Source organism: Rousettus aegyptiacus, unplaced genomic scaffold (genome assembly GCF_014176215.1).
Source record: "Rousettus aegyptiacus isolate mRouAeg1 unplaced genomic scaffold, mRouAeg1.p scaffold_m13_p_5, whole genome shotgun sequence".
In the NCBI taxonomy this organism is placed as follows: Eukaryota; Metazoa; Chordata; class Mammalia; order Chiroptera; family Pteropodidae; genus Rousettus; species Rousettus aegyptiacus.
In genome coordinates, this window is record NW_023416308.1 from 9,278,354 (window position 1) to 9,301,033 (window position 22,680).

At 48.9% G+C, this 22,680-nt stretch overlaps 2 protein-coding genes across 13 annotated transcripts in view; one reads left to right on the top strand and one right to left on the bottom strand.

Annotated features, from left to right (window-relative positions):
* FBXW8 (F-box and WD repeat domain containing 8) overlaps positions 1–19,968 on the top strand; it is a 100,867-nt gene extending 80,899 nt beyond the window's left edge. The window contains exons 8-11 of one of the 2 annotated variants that reach the window (XM_016149488.2): positions 1,603–1,730; positions 13,970–14,143; positions 16,504–16,614; positions 17,193–19,968. In XM_016149488.2, the coding sequence (XP_016004974.1) occupies positions 1,603–1,730; positions 13,970–14,143; positions 16,504–16,614; positions 17,193–17,337 (558 nt within the window). In that variant the 3' untranslated portion in view covers positions 17,338–19,968. Of the gene's footprint in view, positions 1–1,602; positions 1,731–13,969; positions 14,144–15,371; positions 15,410–16,503; positions 16,615–17,192 lie in introns of those variants that run through there. The other variant, XM_016149492.2, reaches the window with a different exon arrangement.
* Positions 16,097–22,680, bottom strand: part of TESC (tescalcin) — a 52,989-nt gene continuing 46,405 nt past the window's right edge. For 7 of the 11 annotated variants that reach the window (XR_004951094.1, XR_004951090.1, XR_004951084.1 and 4 more), the window contains 5 exons: positions 21,740–21,835; positions 21,012–21,212; positions 20,068–20,136; positions 17,023–19,824; positions 16,097–16,633 (listed from right to left, as the gene is read on the bottom strand). Coding sequence is in view for 1 of the 11 variants with exons in the window: in XM_016149496.2 (XP_016004982.2) it covers positions 19,633–19,824; positions 20,068–20,136; positions 21,012–21,212; positions 21,740–21,835 (558 nt within the window). In the remaining 10 variants the exon portion in view is untranslated. Of the gene's footprint in view, positions 19,825–20,067; positions 20,137–21,011; positions 21,213–21,739; positions 21,836–22,680 lie in introns of all 11 variants that reach the window. The other 4 variants (XR_004951086.1, XR_004951085.1, XR_004951089.1 and 1 more) reach the window with 4 other exon arrangements.

The window sequence follows — 22,680 nt, forward strand, 5'->3', positions numbered from 1 at the left end:
CAAGGAGGAACTTCTGGAAAAAGCAGAAAATAGGAAGCAACGAATATCAGATTCGAATTGTTTACCATGCACATTTTATAAGGCCTACCTTCCTGCTGTAGAAGTCGAAGTATTTTCAAAACAAGGTGTTGAGTCCAAGAACTCTTACTGAAAGCTCCATAATAATAAGGGCAGAATATTGCTTTTGTGGTAGACCATGAGGTTGCTGTTTTTTATTTTTCTCTCCTGCCAGGAAGTGATTTAATGCCATTTCTAGGTTATTCTCTGTAGATAGAAGATTTGATTATTTCTGTGTTCTTGCCTGGGATAATAATCTTATTTTGAATATTTTAGAACTATTGAAATTTTCTCAGACACTTTTATTTTCAACTGCATAAAAATAATACAATTTTGCTTATTCTCCATAGTCTTCATGGCGAAGGCATTTTAAACTTTGAAATTGCCCTCTATTTTTTTTTTTTTTTAGATGCTGTTAGCAGTAGTTAGTTAATATAGTGTTTGTACTATAAAGATTGACTTGTTTGAAGTGTGTGTTGACCACGAGATCACCGGTGTTCAAGATGAAGACAGTTTTTTAATTCAGTACTAAAGTAAGAACCTGTGTACTAATAATTGATAAATGAATAGGTTAACAAGAAAAAGGAAGCACATTTTCACATGCGTGCTCAGACAGGAGAATCTCACTACAAAACATTAAAACTTTTCAGTTCAGTGATTAGTATTACACACAATCCACAGACTAGAACGTATCACAGAACCGAGGGTGTGTTAACGAGGAGACCTTAGAACTGTGAATTTGGGGGCGAGGACTAGGTCCTCAGTACTTCCAGCAGTGACTCACCTGTCGCAAGCATTTAATGGTAATTAGGTCGCATTGAATCGCTAAGACTTGTTTTTAGTAAAAGACTTCAATAATTTTCAAGAAGATTATTTATGCATCTTCCTTCTCTCTCTTTTTTTTTTTTTTTTGCTGGAGAGAAGGCACAGAAGTATTCACATTTTTTTAATTTGCCCCCATACCTCCTGGAACCGAGCTTCCTGAAGTTAGCAAGTGGAGAGGGACTGGAGAGGGAGGGAGAGTGTGGGACTAGCACTTTGCGTTTGGGTTTGTAGTTTAGCCTGAAGGAATCGCCTAGTGGTTAACTGCGCAAGCTTCACCTTCCTGGATGCTCGTACTGGTCTTCCTTTGACCTTCTGCGGTGTAAATACAGAGGAAAAAGAACGAGAACCCTTGCTGGCTCAGTTACCTTCCCATTGATTCCAACCGGAGGCAGCAGTGACCTTATTTTCCACACCTCTTTTCTGCGTTAGGAAACTGGGAAGCCCGATCTCCTCATTTGGCATTTTTCTTTGTGTCCTTTGAGTTTGTTTGCACCTTGGCCCGAGGCACTCTCTGGATTTTCCTTGATTTTCTTTTGCGTTTCCTCCCGTCACCCTAACAGCCTTTCCCTCTAGTGTCGGGCCTGGAGAAGACGGGGCTGTGCAGTGGCGGCACACGTTTCCCGGGAGCCGAGATGACGCGCGCGCGGTCGGCGCCGAGTGAAACGTGCGTGCCGCAGGCCCGCCGCGCGTAACGGCCCGCCGCGTGTCCTTCCTCCCCAGATCCTGGTGTACAGCCTGGAAGCGGAACGCTGCCTCTCGAAGCTGGGGAACGCGCTCGGCGACTTCACGTGCGTCAACCTCAGGGACAGCCCTCCCAATCTCATGGTCAGTGGCAACATGGACAGGAGGTACGTCTGAGTAGCAAGCGGCGTTTGGTGGCCGCAGCAGCTTCCCTTGCGGCCTCGCCCCCCAGCCTGCCCCGCGCGCGCGTTCCCGCTGCAGCTCACACTCCGCAGTCCTCACTCTGCCCACCTGAGAGCAGCCCCGATCCCACAAACACTGTCTCTGTGAACTTGGAGAACAAAGTCTCGTATTAGGTAATAGTTGGACAGAGCTGTGCCTCTGCCTCGCTTCTGAGACACCATGGGAAGGTTGTCTTTTAAGCCATTTGGTGGACGCAGTTGGTGGAAGGTCCAGTGAGACCACTTGGAGTATCTTTTGTCTCCCTGCTGCAAAATTTGTTTGGCATTTAAAAGCTCACTTTCTAATATTAAAAACAATAACCTAAGGGATGAATCATGTTCAACAAAATAGGGTTGCCTGCCAAATGATGTCAAGAGTGTATTTCAGAACACTATGGTGTCCCTCTGGTGATGGGGGTGGGGGAGAGACTTCATGTGAACAGATTCCAGTTTCTATTTAGCTGATTAGCAGTCTCCTCTTTAACGCATTGGCTTCGGGAGTCGAATTTTCCCGGCACAGGGTCCAGTGCCAGCCACGGACGCTCCAGGAACCATCAGCACGAAAGGATTAAAGTGTTTGAAAAGACTCTCTGAGTCCAAATTTTAGGTTTTTTCCCTCCGCGTACCCTCGCCCCCTGGTCTTTTCTTTTTCTTTCTTTTTTTTTTTTTTTTCTTTTGGCTGCTTATCTGCCATGTCTGATCCAGTGCCCTGAAGAGAGGTAGCGTGGCGAGAGGCCAGGGTCTGCCGGCACCCCCTCCCCGGGCCCGGCCCCGGCCCCGGGCTGCAGGTGGTGGGCTGCTCGGCAGGGGCGTCAGATCGTCAGGCGGCTGCTCCTTTGTGCCAAACCCTCGATCGCCGTCGCACCAGTGCAGCAGCTTGCAAAAATAATTATTTCGTCAGATAATATTTTCAACTCCTGACCTTCACCCCTCGACTGCCCTCTTCCCATGGAGCCATGAGAACATGTGAGTGTGCTTTACTGAAAGAAAATGCTGGATCGTTTTTTCTCAGGGCCTCCTAAAATGGCTGATATTTCAGAGCCTTGAGAATTGTACTCCTCAATGTGTGTCCAGTTCTCGTAAAAACACTAGGCTGGATAAGTGACCCCGCATGTGGCACAGTAAACGAAACATCAGTTTGTAGTTTTACTGTCACGTTTTTTTCGTTTCCAGACTGAGCTTATCTGATCCGATCTCCCCACAGGGACCTTGCAGCTACTCGCTTTCCAGGAGAGCAAATGCGGAGGGCTCGTTGGGGCTTCCAGATGGGGGGTTTCGGGGACTGTAGGTTACGCGTCAGAGTTTGTTTACAGCGTGATCATTTAGGAGGTCAACCACAGCTAGACTCCCAGGAAGCCAAAACGGTTCCGGGGAAGCCTTGCTCAGGTAGCTCCAGAGGAACCGTTGCAGCGATTGTCATGGCCGCTGTGAGCAGTACGTCAGGCCGTGGGTTAGGAGCCCTACACGGACTCAGTAAAGCCGACGTTCCCCCGGAGCAGGGCTGCCTGCCTACGGGCCCATCGCCAGATGAAGGGCTGAGTGCTCAGGGTCAGAGGGCGCTTGGTCACTTTGAAGTTGACATTTGACCACATTAAGTCCATTTTATTAGTAAGCCAGTGTTTCGGTTTTTTTTTTCTTTTTTTGAGCCCTCCATCTCTATGAATGCAAAGAACAGACGAGCGACTTGGAGTTGGGGAGGGGGCCGTCCCAAGCAGCCTTTAACCGGGGTGGTCCAGGTCTGCGTTCCAGCTGCTTGACCGCTGCTGGTCTGTCCTGGGCTCACCACCACGTACGGTGGTTCTTCACGAATCAGAATAGCAGTGTTAGCAATATGAGTTTGAAACACGGGTTAAACAGTTGGACATCTGGAAAAAAGGAAGGAATAAAAAAAAATCTAACCTTTTAAAAGTAGCAGAGGGAAATCTTGTCGGGTTTTTTTTCCCCCCAAAAGCTTAATAGCTGTGAGTGGGATCACTTAGAGGCACACCCAGGATTGTGCAGCTTATGTTTTATTTCAAAAGTGGGAGTGAGGGGTCAAATACTATTAAGAGAATGATATCCTTGGCTGTTACTTAATGGCTGATGCAATTTTTAAAAACCTGAAATTTCCTTGTTTTTAATTAAAAAAAAACAATTTCCAATGCATTGTCATATTACTTTATAAATAACTTGAGAATGAAATGGACTCTAAAAATACATAAAACTATCCCGGCTTAAGACAGAAATAGTTTTTCATTAAAATAAGGAAATCAGCTTGAGTTAGTTTGCAAGGGTGTAATTTTGCAAGGAGTTTTTTCGGGGGGATGGGTTCAGTTGGAAATAGGCTGAAATGAAAAATGAAAAAAAATAGCTCACTTAGCCTGTCACCCTTTCCAGAAAAAAAACAAGATAAATGGAATCTGATGACAATTAGAGACTGATTAGAGTGGAAACTTCGTTATTATTGGATTGTGCTTTTTCCCTTGCTGGTAGAGAAGGCTATAAAGGAGGGAGAGCCTGGGAGGGGACTTTGCACAAGAGTTTTAACACTAGATCAATGAACTTTTCTAAATGCATATTTTGTCGAGAAGAAAGAGCAGTGAGTAATGTTAGAGGAGGAGCGTGTAAATTAGGTCTCACAACGGGCTGCTTGTTCAGTTCTGCTCACCACAGAATCTTCTAGTGCTCAGTGAGTGCTTAAGTTGTGTGTTTTGTATTCTAAGATTTACTTTTCTCTTTTTCCCTTACATTTTCACGTCTCTGAAATCATGATGCATCTTGTACAATGGCATCTTCGAATTGATATAATTTTAAAATGTTATATAAAATAATGGTGGTTCTTAACACTTAATGCTGTTTTTAATGAAATGAAAGTATGTATTTGTTCAATTAAGGCAAGAATGAATGAACAGCTTCGAAATTAGAATGTTTTTGAGAATCTTGAATGGGTTACCAAGCGAAAGTCTACAGGAAATAGACCGCTTTGGATTTTACTTTACGTTTAACCTCTGTTGGGAGTTCCCTGAGCACTTAGAATCTCTAAATTTGTCTTCCACCAAATTTCGGGAGTTTTTGGCCATTATTTCTTTAAATATTTTTTCTGCACTAAACCCTTTCTCCTCTCCTTCTGGGACTCCAATGTTGTGGATGTTAGACCTTTGGGTATTGTCCCACAGGTCATTGAAGCTCTGTTCATTTTCTCTCCTAAACTTTACTTTCTACAGATTGCATTCTGTCCGTCAGCTTCAGGTTCACCCACTCTTTCCTCTGTTGTCTCCGTTCTGCTGCCGAGCCCATCCAGTGGATTTATTTTAGATTTTGTATTTTTTGTTTCATAATTTCCGTTCAGTTCTATTTCTCTGCTTGCTGTGAATGTCATTCTTTACCATTTTATGTTTATTTCGTGGAACATAATTACAATACCTGCTTTAAAGTCTTTGACGATTCCCCGAATGTGGGTTCTTTTAGGGTTGACATTTGTTCATCATTTTTTTCTTTAAGAACACATCACATTTTCCTGGGGTTTTTTTTGTTTTGTTTTTTTGTTTTTAGGGGGTGCAGTTATATCGAGTAATTTTAGATTGTATCCTGGACATTCTGAATGTTTTGTGTCCACTTTAAATCCTGTTACACCGTCTGTGGAGAATGTTAAGATTTTTTCTTTTTTAAGCAGGCACCCTGGTTGGGTTCATACTGCAAGTTCTGACTTGCCTTCCGTGGGTGGTGATTCTAGTGTTTGTTCAGCTTCCAGAGGCTTCCGTCTGCCTCCCTGGCTCTGTCCCACACCTGTGCTGTGCGGGTTCATCTGAGGCGGCAGTGGGTTCAGTCTCAGTGGTGCTCGCAGAGCCTCTCTGCGCTGCCTTGGTTCCGTCCTGCACAGCCCAGAGTGGGGTTCGCGTGGGGTAGTACGGTGCCACGGGCTCCCCTCTCCAGTTTCTTCTCTTTATCCCTACACTCTCCAGCCTTCGGAGGCCTCTTTCCCTGAGCCTCTGACTAGGAAGTGGGGTTTCTCTCAGAGTTTTACCTGCCTGCAATGCTACCACTAGACAGCTATGTGACTAGGGACTGTCTCTGGGGCAGAGCCACAGAGAAAAGAAAGGGGAAAGTAACCCACAAAGACACCCCCCCCCCCCGACACACACACACACACACACACACACACACACACACACACACTCTCTCTCTCTCTCTCTCTCTCTCTCTCTCTCTCTCTCTCTCTCTCTCTCTCTCTCTCTCTCTCTCTCTCTCTCTCTCTCAATTGCAGGGGCCCATTTGCTTGGTTCTTAAGTAATACGGAGTTTCTAGTGGAGTTTCAGCTCCTGCACCACCATGCAGGTCTGCTACTGGGGCTCATGCTCTGGGCAAGACAGAGAAAAGGGGGAAAGTGGAAAACCCCTTCCTCATTTGGCCACTTTCTCCATAGTTCACCATCTTGACTTAACTCTCCAGAGCCCTCAGCCATTTGCTTTTTGTGTTTTGTCCAGAGGTTTTGGGTGTACTCAGCAAAAGATAGAAGCCGTTTGGGGCGTACTTACTCCATCTTTGCCAGAATCAGAACTCTTACTTTTTAAAAAATGATTTAAATAAACGCTATAGTGGCAGTGGGGGCTGTGTCAGATGAGTCCCTTCCCATTCTGTCACCGTCTTCTCGTCTGCGATGTGCTTATTCTGTGCCAGTGAGCTCAGCAATCAACATGGAGAAGCTTCTCAGGGGTCTGCTGGGAGGGATCAGAATAAGAGTTGGGGGTGAGGGCACATGTAGGGTGTTGGCAGGTTGCCAAGTCGGCATTCGCTGTACCAAGAAATCCCATAATCTCTAGTTTACTTTTTTAATTTTTAGGAGCTTTATTGAGATAAAGTGCACATACCTACAATTCACCAATTTAAATTGTACAATCAAGTGTGAAGTTTACAACGTTGTACACCCATCTTCAAGTTAATTTTAGAACATTTTCATCGGCCCAGATAGAAACCCTGTGCCTATTAGTAGTCCCTCTTCATTCCCCCCAACCCCCCCAGTTCTGTCACACGAACCTGCTGTTGTCTCTATGGGTCTGTCTGTTTTGGACATTTCATATAAATAGGATCACATAATATACACCCTTTTGTGATTGGCTTCTTCCACTTAGCATAGTGTTTTTAAGATAAACTTGTAGCACGAATCACTATTCCATTCCTTTTTATAGCCAAATAATATTCCTTTGTATGAATACGCCACATTTATTCATTAAGCAGTTAATGAACATTTGAGTTGTTCCATTTTTTGGTTATTATGAATACTGCTGTTATCATTCAAGTACAGATTTTGTGTATGTGTATGTTTTTAATTCTCTTGGATACATACTTAGGAGTCGAACTGCTGGGTTATATGGTAACTTTATGTTTAACTATTTGAGAAACTTGTAGATTCTTTTCCAGAATGGCTGTACCTTTTCTATTCCCACCAGCAGTGTATGAAGGTTCTAGTTTCTCCATATTCTCACCAGCACTTCCTGTCTCTGATCATAGCTGTCCCCAAGGGGTGTGAAGCGGCTTTGGTTTCATTCTCCTGATGGCTAATGCCATTGAGCATTCTTTCGTGTGCTTTTTGGCCTCTTTGGGTAAATGTCTTCAGATCCTTGGCCCATTTTTTAATTGGGTTATTGGTCTTTTTATTTGTTGAGTTGTAAGAGTTGTTTATGTATTCCAGATACCAATCCCTTTTCAGATATGACTTGAAAATACTTTCTCCCATTCTGTGGATTGTCTTTTTACTCTCTTGATGGTGTCCTTTGAAGCACAAGTATTAATTTTGATAAAGCGCAGTTTATCTGCTTTTGTCACTTGTGCTGTTGGTGTCGTACTGAAGAAACCCCTTCCTGCCCAGGGTCTCAAAGATTTACTCCTGTGTTTCCTCCAAAAGATGTTTATAGTGTTCGCTCTTACATTGAGGTCATGATGCGTTTGCAGTGAATTGTCGTGTGTGGTGTGAGGTGGGAGTCCATCCTCATTCTTTTGCATGGGGGTATCCAGTTGCCCTAGCATTGCATGTTGAAAAGACTATTCTTTCCCCCTTTGAATTGTCTTGGCACCATCGTTGAAAATCAGTCTACCATAAAAATAGAGGGGTTATTCTAGGTCTGCTCTTCTGATTAAAATTAAAAAGGATATTAAAGTAAGCTAAATGTTTCTGCATTCCCAGTTTGGACCCCGTGCCTCATTATTTTGGGGTCATAGCCATCATCGTGGCCACAGGTGGTGTCACGGGTGGCTCGTTGTGCATCACAGAAGTTTCAGTCTAGCAGAGCTCTTCAAGACTGTGTCACGCTGGCCCCGCCGGGGAAGCAGGCCCAGGAAGGCCGGCTGGTCAGTCTGAGGGGCTTCTGACTCTTTATGGGCCACATACAGAAAACCCGAAGCTTCGTCGCGGCCTTCAGACACACGGAGCTCTAGGCACAGCCTAAACTGGGCTGTTTTCTCGGTGCTGTTTGAAATGAATCATTCACTAAAGGCCATCATCATTGCTATATACATAAAGCTATTGATTTTGGCATATAAGGTTATAGTTAAGATCCTCTTTAATAGCCCAGGTTCAATGAGACAAAACAGAATCATGTATTGATTTTTTTTTTAATACTAGTTTTCTTGATTAATTTGGTCATTTTTTTTTTTAAAGGCCTACATTTTAATGCTTTCTTGCTATTTCCCTTTATTTTCTGGATAGAAATATAGCCGAAGGTCAGGTCCCTCTTAATGAAACTGCCGAGCCAGAGTCAGAAGAGGCTTCATCTTTGCCATCAAGTACAGTTTGCCTTATTATTACGTGGGACTATTTAATCCAAAGCAATGGGAAGCGAGCCCTGAATTGCGACCCTCAATTAGAGAGTCTCGGAGCTTGCTCCTCGCCCTGACAAGCATGAAGTTGGGGTGCGCCTCTGGTCCCGCTGCCCGCTGCGGGCGAGCGCGCGCGCGGGGCATCAGAGTTGTATCTGCTCCATCTGCAAGTGCCGTATTAAGTTATTCAAAGCTCTGAGCGCGGGACCAACCAGAGCGTGCCTCCCTCTCCGTTCCAGCGCGTTTTCCTGCCCATCAGATGGATGCTCCTCTGCTGGAGTCTTTGGAAGGTTCTGGTGTCTTTTGTTTTAATTGGCGGGCTAGAGCCGACTCCTATGGTGCGATTTTCATTAGAGAGGGGCTGGAGAGAGGGAGTGTTGGAACAGCCCTCCAAACCCGACCATGAATATTAAACATAATACAATTACAGCTTTCGGACCAATTATTTTTCTTTTCAGCAGGCAAAGTTGATGAAATGCTTGCTAGATAGGGATTCACAGTATCCACCATTGGCTTCTTTTTGTTTCTGGAATCAGTCATCTTGGCATATTTTTGTGCCCGTTTGCTGTGCTACCTGTTTCCCAGCATCGAGTATTTGATTTGAGTGCTGAGGATACAGGCTCTGCCAAGGTACGCTGCCGTCCAGGTTGGTTCTGCACACTGTCAGGTGCTTGAGGCAGACACCAGATTCTTAATGTGAATTGGAGTACGCACACTGTGGCGTTTGCTGTTTCTGTGTCTTGACAAGAAACCAGAGTGATGCCTCTCCAAGGAGCTGCCATATAAGTGCTTTCCTTTGTTGTTGTTGTTGTTGTTTGTGTGTGTGTGGGGAGAAGTTTGTCTGATTTGGCCCATTTTTATGTTTTGGTTTTTGTGGTTGTATAAAATACATAAATGCTGTATCTTTTGGTATATTTGTTTATTTTGTTTGGAGCCATCCATGCTGGTATCTAAATACAATAGGAAAACAGATGGCAAACTTTGAACTTCTGGACCAAATTTGTGTTTGCCTTTGTCTCTTTAACAGCCAAACTGTAAATTATGGAGTATAAATATTCAACAGAGGAGCACTTTATGAAAATCACCATGGCAGAATAGGCCCTTATTAACTAAGTATGCGCTGAAAAACACTTGGGCCAGAATTTTCTCTGCCCGTCCCTTTCAGTTCCCGGCCGGCCGTAGCCCCGGCGGAGCTCCCGCTGCGACATCAGCACCGCCCCCCGCCCCCCTTCTCACCGTCGGCCGCCGGGGACCAGTGCCGCTGAGTGCGCACAGACGGGGCCTTGGTTCCCACGCGTATTTCGCGTTCTGTCCGCCTTCGCGCTAGCCCCAGCTCGCTCACGGGGACGAGGGGGACCGGACGCTGGCTGTAGGGACTGTGCCGCAGTCACATGGCTGGCCCAGACGCTCACCTCTAGCCAGGAAGAATTCACGGATCTTCCCTCTGTGCTCTCAGATGACACGTTTCTAAAATCCTGTTTCACTTAAAACAGCAGACGCGTGGGAGTGTACGTAAGGTATGTGTCCAGTATAAAGAGTCACGGGATACCTGTACCCGCGCCACCCGGCTTACGAAGCAGCGTGGCCAGCACCTCTGAAGGCCGCAGACGCCTGTCCCAGTTGTGAAGGAGCTCTCGTTTCTTAAACAACGAGGACTTGCCCAAAATGAAAGAAAACGCCGCCTTTATTCCCCTCAGTCTCCAGCGTAACTGCTGTAACAATTCAAGTGTGTCTTTCCAGAATTCTCTCTTTAAATATTTTCTACTTCACTCAAACAGGCAACCTACACATTCCAAATGGAATTCAAAAGCACGAAGGCACGTATAGGGAGATTTCGGCCTTCTGGGACCTTGTCTTCCCAGGTGGCCTTGTTGCCATCCTCAGCTGTGACTGCTTACCTAAGAGCTGGCGGTCTCCAAGGGCTGTCTGCGCATGCACAGCATATGTCCCCCCACCTGTCACACCTGGGGTCTTCACGGCTAGTAGTGTCCCGGTGACGCTGCCTGTGAGTGTGCAGAGATCTGCCTCATTCTCCGGTGACTGCAGGGGCGCTGCGTGGCCATACCATAACTGCCGTAACTCAGATGATGGTGCTAGTTAATTGTGCCGTCCAAATTCATGACAACTTAAATGTTGTTTCTAATTTTTCTTGTCAGTCTAATTACCATTCCTTCATAGGTAATGTCTCTTTTCCTTAGGTTGCTTTTAAGACCTCTTTTTACTTCTGCATTTTCCTGCTTTATTATGATACTCTTAGATACCTGTTTCTTCTGATTAGTGCTCAAGTATGAGTGTGCCTCTCACTAATTCTGGAAATATGTCAGCCATTAACTGTTTGAATGTTGCCTCTTTGCCATGCACTATTTTTTTCCTTGTAGAACTTCTTTTGGACGTGCGCTGAACGGCCTGTTCCCTTCTGTCTCTTAACCCCTCCTTCACATTTTTCAGGTGTTTAACTCTTTGTGCACCATTCCAGGTAAATTTTCAGGTTTATCATCTAATTCACAAACTTTTCCAGCCTATCTAATGGATTTAGTTTCAGGGTCTATGTTTTCATTTCTAGAAGTTTTACATGGCCTTTTTTTTTTTTTTTTTCCAATAAAGCGGGAGACTCAGTACTCCCACTCCCTCCCCCCTTTGGGCCCAAGTCATACGATGTGGCCCCCGTGGCGCGGGAACATCCAGACACATTGGCTCCTGGGAGTGGCAGCTGCCAGCAGCCTCGCCCTCGCCAGCTCATGCGTACGAGCACCTGAGCTTGCGGCTCAGGCGCTCCAGGCTGGCTTTCGGCTTGGGCCCTGGGGAAGTCGCTGCTTCTGAGAACTCAGCAGTGCTTTTTAAAGGATGTTAGTTGTATTTTATCCAGATCTATTAAGTGATTTTCAAGGGGACGGTCATCAAGTCGTCTGAAACAGAAGCCGCATTCTTTTGCTACTGAAAACATTGCTGTGGATGATGGCCTTGTGCGTGTGCGTGTGCGTGCGCGTGCACGGCTCACACATATCCTGGATGCGTTTCCAGAAGCAGAATGCCTAGGTCAAGCGGGAAGTGCGTTTACTTCGTTGACTGTCGCCACACCACTCCCCGAGAGGGATTTCTGCTCCTGTGAGCGGTTCAGTGCCTATCTCACCAGGTCCCACCAGCAGGAAAGGTCCCAGGAGTTCTACCAGACTTTCCTTTGCTGGGTGGATAGCTGACAAGTGGTGTATTGCATTGTAGTTTTATTTTGTAATTTCTCTCACTACTAGTGAACTTGCTTTGGTATAATGTATATGGTAGAACTCCAAGATGGGAAAGTTATTATAAAGTATTTTGCCTTTAATTGCTATTATAAGTGGGATATTATGTTACATTTTTAAAACTAGTGGTTGTACATAAGCTACATATTAATTTTGGCATTAATTTACATCTGATTCTGAACTATTACTGTAGTCTTAGATTGTCATCTCTACTGATAAATTTATCCACCTTGTTTTCTTTTATCTAGTTATATCTGATTTAAAAAAAAATAACACTAGTAAAAGGACTTTTCATCAAATTTAATTTCAGCATCCATGGAAATGATTGTATCTTTTTGTTTTTGTAATAATATGGCTAATTATACTATTAGATATCCTAGATGGATTCTATTTGCAGACTGTTGCTGTGGATTCTATTAGTTGATATTTTATTCCAGGTTCTCAGTAATAGAGTGTCAGCTTTGTGTCGAGTTTGGAAGCGTCCCCTCTTTTCCCAAGAAGCAGTGGCCACGGCCCTGGGGTCACTGTCCTTCCGGGCTGGGCCAGTTTCAGGTTCTTTTTTTGCGGAGACATTTGCTTCTTGACAGCTTTCCCAGTTTGCTCTTTATTACTTTATCTACTTGGATTTTCTGTCTCTGAGGGTCATTTTTGGGAATTCTTATTTTCATAGAAAGTCATTTATTCATCTAAATTTGCAAATTTGGAAATTTAAAATAACTCAAGAAATAGAAAAGCTGAGGTATATTATAATGACTAAAGAAACTCAATTACTAAAAAAGGGAGGAGAATCTGCCTACAAAAAAATTAGGTTGATATAGGTGTTTTGGGTTTTTTTTCCTGGCAGGTTTTAACAAACCATTAGTGAACTGTGCCCTTTATCATTATAAAGTACTCTCATCTACTGTTCGTTCTGAAATCCTTTTTCCGGTATTAAAATTATCACCCCTCTTCCCTGCCACTGCAAATGTGCCTTTTGCGTATAGCGCACATTGAGTTTTGCTTTGTGACCCATTTGAAGCACTTCTTGCTAATAGGCAGGTTTGTCCTGTGTGCATCTGTCGACCCAACAGACACGCTGCGTCTTACTTAAGCTGTCTGTTTTCTCTACTGCATTTAGCGTTTGTTTTATATGTTACTATTTGGCTTGTGTGTTGGCTCCTCACTGATCTTTCGGTATTTTGCTATATTACTTTCAGAGAGTTTCGCCAGATAGTTCACTTTGAGTCCTTTTCTGTTAAAAGAAAACAAACTCTTAGTTATGCTTTCAAATTTGGTAGGTAAACTAGTTATAGAATTTTCAGCTTAAGTAATTTTCTTGCTGAGCTCTGAAAATCTGTATGGATGCTCATATAACTAAGAGCTTAGGACGTGGAACATGTTTCAGATAATTCCTTCTCACATTTTCTTTGTGAAACACATTTATAATCACGTTTAACATACTAGCACTGTTTGCCCAGCTCCGCTAATAGGTGGCGGGGTCTGTTCACTTGTGCGGAAATGTTGCCGCGTTTAATTTTAGCTCCCATGGCTTACTTATTTCAGAAACTAAGTACATTGGCGTTTCTAGTGGATGAGAGATTTCTCTTATGCTTTAGTCAACTATAGATGCTCCCTTTCCAGCATTCAGCAAGATGGTAATGAACTTACAAAGTTGAGTTAAATACCCAAAAAGTGTTATTTTCCCAACCAGGTGAGGGTTTGGGTTGCAGACAAGCATAACCGATTTACCTCCTCCTCTTAACAGTAAAATCTCTGTGCTGACAGTTAAACTTAGCCTTGGGACAGTCTTGGCAGGCCGATACCCACGTATAGACACAATGCCAGTCAGATCTCAACTTCCCTTTGTGTGGACTTGTACCTAGGTCAGGTGTCTTCCCATTGAGCAGGTAAATTGAGCGACAGGGTCCTGAGTCTGTCTTCTTTGCGCTTTTAAGTCATTCAGATTAAGAAGCGGTGAATACTCTAAACTAGTTCATTTCTGTTGCATCTCGGCCTCCGACGGCAGTCTACTGATGAGGAGATCACATTTTATATCAGTATTTAGTCGTTTGCAAGCGAAGGAGTTTTATATTCTTGTGCACAGACTACAACTGAGGAGGAATTTGTCATTTCAGGCGTTAGCTCTAATCCCTCTGCTCATCTTGGGCCTTCCAGGGTGAGGATCCACGACCTCCGCACCGACACCCTCGCCCTGTCGCTCTCTGCCCACCAGCTGGGCGTCTCTGCAGTCCAGATGGATGACTGGAAAGTCGTCAGCGGCGGCGAGGAGGGCCTGGTCTCTGTGTGGGATTACCGGATGAACCAGAAGCTGTGGGAGGTCCATTCAAGGTACGGCTGTCTCTTGGTCTGTTTAGTAACAACAGTGATGACATTAGCTGCTCTGTAAGCCAGGCGCTGTGCTCAAGGCCATCCGTGTGGTACAGTCCTCATCGTAGCCCTGTGAGCTAGTTACTGCGGTTAGCCCCATTTTTCAGATGAAGATACTGAGACTAGAGAGGCAGTTCCGCTCTCACGTCGTTAGTTAAAATTACCGTAACTCATACCTAGCTTGGGTAGAGACCATCTGGGACTCCCCGGCTGAGGCGCAGGCAGGTCGGCATGTGGCTGGGCTGAGCCGCGCATCCGCCCACAGGCGGGAGGGAGGGAGGCCCACCTGCCTCTGCTTTAACATGTCTCGACCGGCATGATGTCCTGTTCTGCCCATCTCGTGGACCTTCCTTACACTGTTTAGAAGGGCACTTAAGACCGAAAGTATTCGGGCTCGAACTAAGGAATTTGCGATTTCATCCTTTACTATTACGAGATACTGTCCCAAGCACAGGCACGTGGCTTCACGGATGTGGGTACTTTCAGTTAATGGGGCCTAACTGCTTGAGCATTTTCAAGCTTCCTCCTGACTTTTAAAGGAGAGGCAGCCTGGGGTCATCTTCACCTTGCCTACAGTGGGAAATCCTTTTGAGGCAGTTGGGGCAAAGGCCACAAGCCTTCTCCCCACTTGTCCCCCAGGTCCCCAGTGAAGATGTTCTGGGGCAGTGGACTCTGAGCATAGCAGAAGGCAGCATCCGCCGCGGATCCTGATCAGCTAGACTAGAGAAGGCAGCACAGTCTACGTTTTAAGTACAGGAAGTGGCAAGGTTAAAAGAATTTGGTTTCTTCCTCGGAGGGTAGTGCTAGTGAGTGCCTCAGCCAGCAGCTTTTGTCAGACTGGAACCCTGGGGGAAGCTAGCACTGGCCGGCCCGACCAGCCCAGCCCCATCCAGCCGTGCCCTACTTGGAAACCCGCTGCACAGGCCCTTTTTCTGGCCTCTGTGTGATGCACAGCGCTGCCACCAGGTGGTGCCAAAAGGCAACTAAAACTCCCACACATTGGTGTTCCCAAACAGTTGCCTCTAAGGAAACCCTTCTATTTGTTTTAAAAAGCTGGCTCAACCTGGCCTCTAGGACAGCTCCAGCACCCAGGGAATGCCACCAGCCCCTCTCCCGGTTCCCAGCGGCAGTGCCGTTTAGCTCACTAGGCCCGCACTCCAGCAGATCTCATTCTTCTCTCCCCGAAAAGCTGCGCTGCCGTGGATGAGCCGTTCGGGTGAAGCCAGGGTAAGTAAGGTCTTCCCAGAATCGCCCTGTCCCGGCATCTGCCTTCCTAACTCGTTTGTAAGTGCACGTCCGGTTCTCACCCCCAGTTAATGGCTTGTCTCTCATAAGGTCACCATTTCTACCAGAACGAGGCTGGTGCCTCACTCTACACAGATTCTGAGCAAGAGCGTGAGCTCGCGCAAGTCCTCACCTGCCACACTGCCGGTGCGATTCTCCTCTGGGCTCTGGACCAGCTGGCGCCTGGCTACTGTCCTGTCCTGCCCCCCCCCCCCCAGCTCTCCCTGTCGTCCCCCACCTGTCGGTGACACCATTAGTCCCCAGTCACAGGCCTGGCGCTGGGTCAGCCTTCGCTTGCCATCCCGGAGTCTTGCTCACATCTAGCCTGTGCTTGGCGTCACTCTTGAGAGAATCCTCTGCTCTAGCCAGGAAGCCAGGGTCTGGCCGACCCCGTTCCTCCCTAGTGCTGAATTGTGCCCCATCGTGGTGGCTTGTAACATCCCTCGTGCTCTAGACACACTGGCTACATTTTGTGTGTCTTCCCTCCTTAACTAGGTAGGTGTCTCCGGTGCGGGCGGCTGCTTGCATCGGACATCCTTTTCATCCCGAGTCTTCCAGCTCAGTTCCGTGACCAGACTAGGCGTACTGGATAAATTTTTTTTTAGGATGGATAAAAAAGCCTTTGCTATGTAGATTTCAAGCCATTTTATTCCAAGATTTTCTGAATGTGCTTTCACAACCCAGAGTATACATGTAGCTCCCTGACTTTACGACTCTGGGGCCTTTTATGGCTCACCAGTGAATACACCCCCAGTCCCTGTACACGGGGAACCTGGCTCGAGAGCTCGAGTGACTTGTCCCAGGCCAGCCAGGGGGGTAGAAACGGGGCTGTCCTCCACCACACTGCTGGGACTGGCTTACAGAGTGGCCTGGCTCCGACCAGCTTTTGGAGACCCGGTTTCTTCCTCTGTAAGAGAAAAGCGTGGGTTCTAGAGCCCTGTGCAGCTCTGAACTTTCAAAACTGTGGTAGCAGACGCAGGCCGTGCCCAGTTTGGGTGGGACTTACCTTTACAGGAGCCCCCCGCTTTGTGTTCCAGACACCCCGTGCGCCACATCTCCTTCAACAGCCGCAGGCTCATCACAGCCAACGTGCCCTACGAGAAGGTGGTGCGCAGTGCCGACCTGGACGACTTCGCCACTCACAGGAGGTCAGTGCGTTGCTCTGGGCTTGGAGGTGTTCAGCAAAGACAGTTTATTTAGTCTGATTCTAGTGACAGCCCCACTAGCCACGTTCCCTACAGGATGCACCCTCAGACAGCCAAAAATGGGTGCAGGGGAGCGGTACCAGCGTGCAGCTGGTGCTGAGTGCCTGTTCTGAGTGCACTGCTTCTGCAGGACGGCTGCATGGGATGGGGACAGCAGGGAGGGCTGGCCATAGTGCCGCCAGGAGCCCGACACAAAGGGCTTAGGGACTCAGTGGTCAGAATCTTAGCCCAGGCCTCCTGAGACTCAGGTGCCGCCTCTCATTAGACTGCTGGGCTGGCTTCTGAGCCTCTCTGAGGGCAGGTGCTATGCCTCCCGGCACTTAATTCCCTCCGTCAAACTTGTCCACGTACCTGTTTATCTCGAGTCCCAAGATTTCGAGTGTCCAACGCACTGTGGGCCTGAGGGACATAGCTGTTAAAATGAAGTGCCGTCCTGCCTGAGCAGGTGCCTGCTGCGAAGCAGAAGCCTGGGGCGAGGGCCGGCGGGGGTGCTGACCCGTCTCCATCTCTGCTCTCTCTAGGCACCGGGGGCTGGTCCATGCCTACGAGTTCGCCGTGGACCAGCTGGCCTTCCAGAGCGCTCTTCCCCTCTGCCGTCCGTCCTGTGCCACCATGGCGGGTCACAGCTATGACCTCGCACTTACTTTTCCTTACGACAGCATTTAGGGAACAGCCTCGGCAGAAGGGAGAAAGCGGGAAGAACCAGTTTGATGGAGCTCTGCACCAGGTTGTCAGTGCGTGGGGGAAGGAAGCACCACCCCAGACTGCACTTGTGTGACACCCCACATTCCTGCACTGCCTTCGCTTCTCTCCTCTGTCTCTAGCGGCCTGTGAACAGCTGGAGGTGGTCACCCTGCTCTGTCCCCTCTCGTGGCTTTGAGTCCCGCCACACGCTGACGACTCAGATTCATGCCTCCTTCCCCCCCCCACACCTCCACCTCCTCAGCCCTACACGGGCTCCCTACCTGTCTCCGGAGCGACGCCCCCAGCTGGGCTCCCTTCTCTCCCTAACGCCTCGTGGATCTCCCCTGTCCTTGCATCCACGACAGTGCAGGGCCTGGCTGCGGCACCAGGTAGGGCCCTGCTGCGGCCTGCTGGCCCCTTCCTGGTCTCCAGCCCTCTCCGGGGATGTGCTGGTCTGAGCCCGGAGGCCCCAGCACCCACCCATCCTCTGACCTGAGATCACGCGTTCACTCGGGGTGGTCTTCTCCGACACTATCACCTGGTACAAACCTAAGGTAGCAATACTTTTTCTTCAGAGCTTTTACCAGTGTATAATTATATATTTATACCATTATTTCATTACTGTTTTGTTTACTATTGTGTCTGTAACACGTGATCCAAAGTAGATAATTTCTACATACTCATTGAATAAACAGCCAGCTTCCGGGAGGCCTGGTAGGTGATTCTAAATAGAGACTGAGCGAGAAGGGGAAGAACTGTCAGAGGGACCATCGTGTTAGCCACTAGGAGCAAACGGCAGCGTGCAGGAACTGCGCAGTTGGATAAGCAGCTTCCATTCCCCAGGATTAAGAGGCGGACCCGTGCGTGACTCTCGATTTAGATTGTTCTCAGCAGCCACCTAAGCTAATATACCTTCAAAACAGCAAAGCAGAAAACTGATAGAACCAGAAACAACAAAATCCATGCTCATAGAGGGTGAGCAGTGGATCGAATCAGTAAAAATACTTCACATCAGAAGGATTTATAAGCTCAGTCCAGAAGATGTAGGTAGAATCTTAAACCCTTTCAGATACTCAGACCGTGTGCACAAAGTGACCGAGAAAGCCTCAGCTTGCAGAGATTGAGACCATACAGACCGAATTCGGCGACCCTCATCCTCAGCGCAGTAAAAGTAGAAATCAACAAAAAGCTAAATAACAAAAACACATACCTGCACATGCCAGACACTCCTGGATTAACTCGATCTTAGGGAAGGAAATCGAAATGGAAGACATGACCAGAGTGACCATGAAAGTGCTGACATCGAACCCGGGACTGAGAGGGGTGACTGGGGTAGAGGCGCCAGGCTGTTACTCGAGCTCAGAGAGGTGCCAGTGGCCGCAAAGAGAAGAGGCGGCGAAGCATGAACCCACGCTGAGGAAACAGAAAACCAGCAAGTAGGAATGTTTTGCGAAACCCGAAGCAGTTTTCGAAAGGACAAAGTACGTAACTTCCGAACGAGAAAAGGACACAAGGGACTGTCGAGAACGGGACAGGAGACAGCTGTGGACGCGGGAGGCGCCCTTTTCCATGTCGAGGTAGCTTGGCCCCCACAGGGAGGCGTGTAAAATTGGGCAGTGTGCGCCATTCCTCAGAGCCCTGGAACCTTGCTTAAGGTATCCAGTCGTTACCGATCCACGTCTGGCAGGACAGGACAGCGGAGCCAGGGAGAGCCGTGACTGGGGACCGTGTCCTCACCGTCCAGAGCGCCGCGCGCTCAGACTGCCTCCCGGAAAGGCGGCTTGTCAGGAGGGCTTCCTGCTTCCTTCCAGCCAGCGTACTTCACAGATGAAGCATGCGCTCTCACTGGCCTGTGGCGGCCCGCCCGCCTAGTGACCGACACAAGGTTTTCATCTGTCACAGCCTTACCGCAACTGGGCCACTAGATAAAGGACGAAGCAGTCCTTTTCCTGTCTGACTTCACAGTTCATTTTGCCTTCTTAGCTCTGTGGCAATCTAAGACAATGGAAGGGTCTAAAAGAAATCCAACCCAAAAAATTTAACCGAAAAGATACTTTTAAACCATCGCTGTTCGCCAACAGCCGGTCCGGTGTAAAACATACAAGCGCTGCGTTCGTTTGAAACAGAGCTCCCGTTCACAGACGGCGCCTGGGTTTGGAGGAGAGTTTAGCGGACCCAAACCGTAATGCCGGAGTGCGCCAGCTTCCGGCCCTGCTTTCTGCGGTAAACTTTACCTCCTGGCAGAAACGGCCTGCTGCAGAAAGGATCAGAGTTCCTTTATAAACCAGCAGATGACCCAGCAACAAAAAACGTCTCGACGCACGTCCGGCCCCCGCTGCTCACCCTCCTCACCTTTCTCCCCACTGGCTGTTCCGGGGGAGCTTCTTCGCCAGTTGAGTTGGCGGCGGGCTCAGCATCTCCTTTTCCCTGCAGTCTTCTGCCTCTCGCACGCTCCCCTCGCTGCCTCCCCTGACGACGGAGACCCCCATAAGCTGTGGGGGAGCCGGAGGGCCAGGCGCTAGGGCTCTATAGTGTCTTGTCTCAAAACATTGTATGGCTTTTGCTTTCTACTTTATGTCTACGTTGGTTCTGATATTAAATTTTTAAAATTTATTTATTGCTCAAATGATTTCTCACCTCCCGACAAGGCCCACTATGACAGTCCCCTGGCCCACCTCTTTACCAGCTCCCTCCCGCCCCTGGAAGTCTCACCTTGCACGGTGGCCTGGTTTTGAAGTCCACGGTTGAGTCGTTTTCCCCAGAATCGCCACTACTTGGTTCCTAGGCCAGGATCCAGAAACCCACAAGATTACGTGTGAAATGGTCCATCGGGGCATTTTCCGAGCATTTCCTCTCTGCCACTAGGTTGCGCTTTTCGGTGCAGGCCACGTGCAGCCTCGTTTGCTGCCGCTGCCCCAGCAGCGATTCATGGTTAAAAGAGCCCAGGACGGCATCACCCTCCCCTGCCACGTGGAAGCCCCGCCCCGGCTCACTGGGTTCGGCTGATCAGAGACACCGAATTTCCCCAGCAGTGGCGTCTTGGTCCTTCCTGGCAGGGAAAACCGACAACTCCCCGCCCGCACCCCTCAAGAACTGGTGGCCCCAAGTTTAAGATGCTAGTGCTTCCCACCCTGTGTTTAAATGCCAAACACTGGCCACTGCAAACCAACTGTGCCCATCGTTATAGAGAAATGGCTTCCTCTGGTGACGGCCCAGTTTTCTGGTGGCTGGCCATCACGGGCAGGTCTGTGACAGTCCCGCCTGGGGCAGCAGCTGTGCTAGCCGAGCTTATGGAGCTGGCCGGCATGGGCCACTCCGCTCTGAGCCACACAGACTCGCCCGCCTCACCCCGCACGGCCAGGCCAGATGGTCACCTGGCCCCCGCTGCAGGGCCCTGCGGCGGTTTGGACGGGGGCTGCCTCTGATGTGCCCTGGCAGCGTCGCCCTCGCCCGGCTCCAGCGGGTGCCACGTGGTGCCAACTCGCTTCCAGCCTCTGACTGAACGTGGGCTTCCAGCAGCGGCTCGGCACCGGGACCTTTCCCTTCCCTAGGAAAGGGAGGGCGGGTGGGAAGGTTCCGCCTCCCCCTGAGCGCTGAGCCTGCCTTGTCGTAGCCCCTCTTCCCCTGTCCAGGGCTGGGGCGAATGCTGCCTCTACCTTGTCTGGCAGCAGACTGCTTCTCGGCACCCGTCGGCCTTCCCGTGCCCACGAACCACTCGGGGGTAAGGACCGGACCTGGTCCCTTGCTGGCCTGGTCGACGGGCCGGTTAGAGGGATGAGCCGCCACCAGCAGTCTTCGGGCCTGCTGGGGCCTGAATCATCCACCACCGAACCCCTGCTCGTACTTGTCCACTGATCCTGCAAGAGCCCGGAGACAAAGGTGACCCCGAGGCCCTGGGAAGTTGTGGTTAAAACCCTGGCTCCTCCCACTCAACTCTCCAAGGCCTTCCCAAGGTCACCGTGTGGGAGGACAGCTTGCAAAGCAGGTGTTTGCAGAACCCTCGCCAAGGCAACTTGTATTTTTAACTCTGCACCAGCCTACGTAAGTCACTGTGCTGTCTGCAGCAACACAGTTCAGCATCAGCCTGGTTAGCTGCAGGCAGGTGGGGACAGGTTCACCCGCTCAGCGACAAGGATCGGGTCTGTGCGCGTGACCCGTCTCCCATTAGCAAAGCACAGAAAGGGCTTTCCGGCTCCTTGGACCAGAGATGCTGGACTTGTTCTGGTAAAGTCAGGCAATAATTCGTTCCCTGAGAGGGTGCCGGGCCCAAACTGGAAGCTGCCGTGACCTTCCTCTGTGCCCTCGACCGTAACGCATAACGCTGCGGAATGGTTTCGAGCCTCTCGGATTAGGTTTCCATTCCACGGCCTTTCTATAAACCTACCGCGTGGCTGCGTTGTGTCAAATCGCCGCGTTCATCCAAAAGCTGGGTTCCTAGAGGCATGGCAGTGGAGGACGACTCCCACTCTCGACCGGACTCCTGGGTAGAGACAGACGTAGACGTGACCTCACGCTGCCATCGGCAGGCTCAAAGCTCTCACTTGCCAGCTTCCCGCAAATACTGGACTTTGCACTGATTTTTCCCCACTTCCGTTTAGTCACTGTTCTTACTCCTGATAGAAGGCAGGCTGTTAACAGGTAACGCCTGTTTGAGTTACCAGTTATCTGTTTTAGAACAAATACCACCTGCTTCTAGCTGCTTAGATGGGCACCCCATCCAGGAAACCGGGGGGATTGCTGGACTTGCTCAGGGTCTGTGCGGCTAGAAGGCCCTTCCTGGGCGCACCCACTCGTCCAGCAGGTAAGAGGAGCCGTTTCCAAGCCACCTGCATCCGTCCCCTGCCCACACCACACTGCCCAGCTGGCCATCTGAGACCTGTGCCCAGAGCCGCGACCCGCAGCCTTGTTCATCAAAGGCCGGCAGCCCCGCTAGATGGCGGGATATTAATCTGCCCTTTTTAGGAGGTTTGCACCAACTAATAACCAACCCTGGTCACTCCTCAAATGGCCGAGTGAGCAAAAGCCAGGTCTCATGGACACAGTGCCCAGAGCCAGGCAGGAGAGCTCAGAGTGAGCTCAGCAGCCCTGCCAGGCAGAGGCCACCCTCGGCGACTGAACAAATTAGCTCGCTTTTGAGCCGCATGGACTGGGCTCCCGGTGAATAAATCTCATTTTAATTAGCTGTTTAAGGTAAGCCATGGCCCGAAGCTTCAGAGACATCAGGCCAGCTCCCTCTGTGGCCTGAACAAGTGAAACCGTTTGATGTGTGCCCACATCTCCCAGACTCAAACTCGGGGCACAGGGGCTGACGGAAGATTCATTATT